Source organism: Octopus bimaculoides, chromosome 5 (assembly GCF_001194135.2).
Source record: "Octopus bimaculoides isolate UCB-OBI-ISO-001 chromosome 5, ASM119413v2, whole genome shotgun sequence".
In the NCBI taxonomy this organism is placed as follows: Eukaryota; Metazoa; Mollusca; class Cephalopoda; order Octopoda; family Octopodidae; genus Octopus; species Octopus bimaculoides.
This window is the reverse complement of record NC_068985.1, coordinates 22,694,853-22,701,418: the sequence shown is the minus strand read 5'-3', so window position 1 is coordinate 22,701,418 and position 6,566 is coordinate 22,694,853. Positions and strand designations below refer to the sequence as shown.

General features: G+C 35.4%; 1 protein-coding gene across 1 annotated transcript in view; it reads right to left on the bottom strand.

The window, feature by feature from the left end:
* Positions 1–6,566, bottom strand: part of LOC106882902 (poly(ADP-ribose) glycohydrolase) — a 46,959-nt gene that overhangs the window by 19,993 nt on the left and 20,400 nt on the right. The window contains exons 10-14 of the mRNA XM_052968022.1: positions 5,674–5,748; positions 5,457–5,546; positions 2,745–2,905; positions 2,516–2,595; positions 676–812 (exon numbers count right to left, since the gene is read on the bottom strand). Of these exons, the coding sequence (XP_052823982.1) occupies positions 676–812; positions 2,516–2,595; positions 2,745–2,905; positions 5,457–5,546; positions 5,674–5,748 (543 nt within the window). The remainder of the gene's footprint in view (positions 1–675; positions 813–2,515; positions 2,596–2,744; positions 2,906–5,456; positions 5,547–5,673; positions 5,749–6,566) is intronic.

Genomic DNA, 6,566 nt, shown 5'->3' with positions numbered 1-6,566 from the left:
ATAAAAGACACCATTTCGAGCGTGGCCGTTTTCGTGCGGGTGACACGTAAAAGCACCCACTACACTCTCTGAGTGGTTGGCGTTAGGAAGGGCATCCAGCTGTAGAAACTCTGCCAAATCGGACTGGAGCCTGGTGTTGCCATCCGGTTTCACCAGTCCTCAGTCAAATCGTCCAACCCATGCTAGCATGGAAAGCGGACGTTAAACGATGATGATGATGATGATGATGACAACAAAATCTAATCACAACTATTCAATTTCAAGAAAAAGAACAATTTGAACTGGAAACTTCTAAGTGATCTGTTGTTATTCAATGATCAAAGTTAAAGATGCTCGTTATTAGATAAGTATTAATGAAACCTATTATTACATGCTGTAATAAATGACCCATGAAGTAATTAAAAAACTATGGTATGTTATATCAAAAAAAGATTTAGGAGAAAAACCATGCTCTGAAATATTTGCTCAATTAGAAGACTTTCTGATTCCACAGCACTAATTAATACAAATAAACTTTTTTAGCTCATCAGATCTTAAGCAAAATTATAAAATACAATTTTTAAAAATGATAGGGCACTTTACCCTAATGTTATATAACTAAAGTGTGTTATATACCTGTCAAAAAGTTATACATAATAAATAATGGTAAAGTATAGAATAAATAAGCAATCGTACTTCAAGAAAACCAGCTCCATTGTCTTCAATGGTTCCAGCGGACGAACAATAAAAATTGGACAATGTTTTCGTGGATGTTTGCCACACAGGGAATTTATCAAGACATTGCCTCTGGAAAGTTATGGTTCCATTTGGCACTAAGACAAAAGAAGAATTACATTAGTGAGTTTCAGACAAATAAACTAATCTTAACAAGACATTTTTCATCATAATCATCCTCATTATCGTGTAGTAATTAAAAAATCTAATGTTGCTCTCCTCTTATATTTCTCAAATCATTTACTCACAACATAACAACTTAAAAATGGATATATTGCTTCATTATTTAGTCCCAAAGCATGTCATGCAGTGGAAGTGTTAATCTAGCCAATTTATTCAAATGATATGGACTATGACACTTTTCAATAGGAACCCAATACAAACAGAAATATTGTATTTCTTCAGTGACTGTATTTGATGGCAGAAAATATGCACTCCCCTCCACCCACCAAAAAATGTCTTGAAAAATTACGGTGGATTCTATATGCAAAGTTGAGTTTATACTACAGGTTTTAATGCACTAAAAACTTATTTCCCTGAATATGAACTACTGAAATTGGGGTGCATCTGATGTATCCTCGTATCTTTTAAGCCATCAAATACAGTAATACCTTTCAATTAATAAAGGGGGCAAGCTGGCAGGATCATTAGCACACTGGACAAGATGCTTAGCAGCATTTTGTCTGTCTTTACATTCTGAGTACAAATTCCACAAAAGTCGACTTTGCCTTTCATCCTTTTTTTTGGGGGGGGGGGGAATAAAATAAGTACCAGTTGAGCACTGAGGTCAGTGTAATTGACTTACCATCTCCCCTGAAATTACTGGCCTTGTGCCAAAATTTGAAACCAGTTATCTTTCAACTTGTATCCAATTTAGACTTATTGCCTTTGTAAATTAAAGAGTATTTCTATTTCTTAATGCAATGCATTAGTGAGGTAAATAGAGTCGGTTATTTGACTTATTATGAGCACAAGCACCTATCAATAGATGAACAGATCAAGTGATTTCAAAGGGAAGAATGACAGATGTGATATTCATGCTTTTCTCAAGAGTGTTAGCAGAGTAAATGGAACAGAAATTGATCTTCAGTCACAGACCCAGTTTAGTAGGATATTACTACATTTCCACTGAAAGACAAATCTAAAATGTTAAACTTCTCATAGAGTCTTCTACTATTTCAAAATTTAATTTCTAAAATCCTTAAGGAATAAAATTGAGGATGCAAATACAAACTATCAAATAAAATTATAGACTGAACTTTATTTTAGTTTGTATCATTGTTGCCTTAGATTTTTCTGTACTTGAAGGTAATGTGTCTTAAGGCATGAGCACACTAGGCAGCTGCCCAGGATCCCCACAAATCTAGGGGCCCAATGCTAATCCTTTCATGTTTTTGTTGTGTATATAGGAGACCGCACTGCATTACTTTGCCCAGAGGCCTATAATTATGGTAAACTAGCCCTTATTAAACTATTATAACACAGAACCTACCTCACTTTTTTTAGGCTTAGATAAATAAGTTGGCCTTTGAAGTCTAATAAGCAACCATATTATATACTAAAATATTGAAAGCTGTGTGTAACTTTTTCTTTGTTGCTTCATATCTAAACAACATCAGGCATAAACTTCATTTGTTAATTTATGAGAATGTAAAATGTGATGAATATCTACAGACTTCAAGGCTTGTAGATGTTTACTTCAAGACTTTAACATGGCATAGTAATAGACCTTTTCTTATGCAAAGTAGCATATAATTGGTAAATAATGTACTGGAATAACTTGATGCAATAAAATACTTACTTTTAGTTGTCACACGCTTAAAATAATGCATTAAACACTTTAGTTTTTCTAGGGAACAGTGATTAACATTCTGATATAAACTGAAATATAAAGAAGATATCTAGATTTAATTTAAATGGTGACATCAACACAAGAATGAAAGAGAGAAAGAACAAGGAGGAGGACAGAAGACAACAAGAAAGAAAGGGATAGAGATACCAATAGAAAAATACAAACAATGTATGCTTACCTTGTGAAATTAATGCTAGGGTAGTTTGAGTATTCCATGTTCTGTTTCATTGTGTTGCGTCTTGGGAATGTACAGAAAAATGCATTGGCCAACAAACAAGCAATTTGTTCTTGACTGAAGCTGATACTCCTATTTTTACCTTTCTTCAGCAATGGAATTGGCTGAAAAATGTAACAGAAGGCGGGAGATAAAATACGTGACATGAATTTTATGATCAGAAAAATATTCAAAAATATCAGTTTTAGGTGGGTAGTGAAACAAAATGAATTGGTAAACAAATTTTACAAAAAATAACTGTACTGCAATTTGGGAAAAAGTACCAAAATTTTCTCACTAAAAAGGAAAAAAAAAATGATTTAGAAAAGATTAAAAAGAAAGTAAAATGATATTTATACAAAAATGAGTGAACCAATTATCAATCAGTCTCATGGTCCCAGCAGACAAAACAGAAAAATGTAATACAATTTTGAAGGGAAAGTACTCTGAGGTTGTAGTTATTTCCCTTGAGCATAGTATTTGCCATGCAAGTAAAAGTTGCTTGTCAACCGAGAAGAGCAAATTGTCAAAGTATCGGTCACTCTGGTCGAGCATGTGGCAGTGGAAACCTCCGGCGTTCTCGGCCTCCATATCACATCCATCCTCACCACTATCGGGACGTAGATGACTATTTGCATGTGCGAGCCCGGTTAGTCAGAGTGACTATTCCAGTGCAACTCCCTTGTCATCCTTCAGGACAACCTTTTCCATTTTGTCTGCTAGGACCATGAGGCGGACTGACAAGCCTCTTAAGATATTACCTGTTACTTTCTGTTGATATATGAAATCACTGTTGTGTTACACATAAAACATCACATAAAATATGTGAAATAAAAAACCGTGAAAAATTTTTTTTTAAATGTCACTGTACTTAGGAAACGTTTCCAAGACAGAAATGGTGAATCCACCCAAAAGTAAAAAAGAAAAAAACAATAGCTAATGACCAACAAGGGAGCTGCCACATGGTCAATCAACTTGTTAGAAGTAGCAACCAAATTCTCCCTACCATCTTAAAAACATATTAGAATAGTTACACTTAGAATACTTTTCATCATAGAACTTCTCCATAAAAGATGACGGAATGGTTACTAAGCAGCAGCAACAAGACAACAGGCAATATGAAGCAGTTGTGGTTTTTAAAATAGTAACATCTGACTAGACATATTGTCATATTATTACTGCTAATACCAAATGCACTTAGGCAAAAAAACAAATAAATGATAAAAAAAAACTTCATAGTGGAAGGTATTAGCAGTAATAATTTGACAATATGTCTAGTCACGTGTTACTATTTTAAAAACCACAACCTCTTCATATTGCCTGTTGTCTTGTTGGTGAAGCATGATCTTCAAACATTGGGCCTCATGAATCAATGACTAGTGACCAAGACCTTTGGTGATATGCCGCGTTTGAGAAGACATGTCAAGCCAAGTGAAATCATAATCGTGACTGCTGCTGATGTCACATAATTGGCACCTGTGCCGGTGGCGCATACAAAGGGTCATTTGAGTGCTGGGCCTCATAGAGGCAATGACAAATGACCAAGACCCTTGGCAAAATTCTGTGCTTGAGAAGAAGACCCATCAACCCAAATGAAATCGTAGTCATGGCAGATACTGGTACCAGTGCTGGTGGCATGTAAAAGCACCCATTACACTCTTGAAGTGGTTGGCGTTAGGAAGGGCATCCAGCCACAGAAACCATGCCAAATCAGACTGGAGTCTGGTGCAACCCCTCACTTAACCAGCCCTGGTCAAACCATCCAACCCATGCAAGCATGGACAACGGATGTTAAATGAAGATGATGGTTTTTATTTGAATGGATTGAAAAATTAAAATTATATTGATTACATGTAATTTAACAATTCGCAGAATTTGACATTTTATAGTTTTGGGAACATTACAAGTTACTTGGTAATTATTCATTTCTAAAAGTCATAAGGCAAGAAATTTTGTGGGTGATAAGTGTTACTTAAATCAACTTAAATATTTGAACGGTTCTTATTTTATCAACCATGGAGGCGCAATGGCCCAGTGGTTAGGGCAGCGGACTCACGGTCATAGGATTGCAGTTTCGATTTCCAGACCGGGCGTTGTGAGTGTTTATTGAGCGAAGACACCTAAAGCTCCACGAGGCTCTGGCAGAGGATGGTGGTGAACCCTGCTGTACTCTTCCATCACAACTTTCTCTCACTCTTACTTCCTGTTTCTGTTGTGCCTGTAATTCAAAGAGTCAGCCTTGTCATACTCTGTGTCACGCTGAATATCCCCGAGAACTACGTTAAAGGTACACATGTCTGTGGAGTGCTCAGCCACTTGCACGTTAATTTCACGAGCAGGCTGTTCCGTTCATCGGATCAACTGGAACCCTCGACGTCGTAAGCGACGGAGTGCCAACATATATTTTATCAACCAGGAAGAATGAAAACTAATTAATGTTCTTCTCTGAACATAAAAGTATGCAACTAAATACTGCAAAGTCAACTAATCTACCAATGCTGTCAATCCACTGTTGTTGTTCAAGTTGTAGACATCAAAACATCTGTACATAGTGCAGCCATATGCTATGGGTTGGATTTCAGTTGCTTGAGATATCTATAAGAACCAAGTATGCTCTACTTGAAGACAATAATAGAAATTTCTTAAAGGACTTGGATATGTCAAAGTATTGCTTACCTGGTTACATAAATAAGGGAGTCGAAGTGCTAGCAATGCTATTTTTGGAAGGAGACTTGTAAAGAAACTTTGGTATTCAACTTCCATCATCTGGAATCAAAACAAACAATAGATGAACTAAAAATGTGAAATATTATAGGTGAGGGTCACCAAAAATATGAGGTGTTCTTAAGAAAAAGTCTATAAATATCTACAAAGTTTGAAGCAACATACTTACATTATCAAAAAATTTTCGCAAACCATCAAAGCGCCACACATTTCTGTAGCGGTAATTGTACCTAAGAATTGCTACCTGTGAGAAAAATAAACAAAGAAAAATAGAATAAATCTTCCATATTTTAAGTATTTTCTTAAATATTCAGTAAACTCTTCAAAATCTGAATATGCAGAAAAAGAGAACAGCAAAGAGGGAGTATTTGAGTCTGGATGTTTGGAAATTTGCAGAAATATATATCTGTAATTTTGCATGTATGAACACATACACACACACATCATACATACAGACGTGTGTGTGTGTGTGATTGTAAGATCCAAGAATCTAGAGGTTAGTAAGGTCAGAGCAGTCCATGGAAGGTATAAAAAACAACTGTCAGGAACAATAATGATTTACTGATGTTGAAAATTGTAGCCTTTTCCCATTTAACAACTAGGGTTGCTATGAGTGTGAATAAGAATCCAAATTGAAGGAGTGGAGCAGGTAAAATCCAGGCTACATGTTTTCTAGCTAGAAGATCCTTGGAAGTAGTAATTACTCAGTAAATCCTCGGAAGCAATACTTACTAGCTACTCATCAGGCCAAAGATACCATAATATATGAAGGTTGTTGTCTTAAATTCATGCTTATTCATTTTCTAAGCTTCCTAAATTCATGCTACGTTATATTCTAATCACCCAGAATTCATTGCTCTTTTAAAAATTACGATTTATGCATTGTTGTCTCTCAAATATTTAAAATCTACAATTAAGAGCCCTATCTACTTAGTTTTGCCCCCTATTATTTATCTTGTTTCTCTCCATGAAATTCAATTGAATTCAGTTGTTGTCTTAAATTCATGCTTATTCATTTTCTAAGCTTCCTAAATTCATGCTACGTTATATTCTAATCACCCA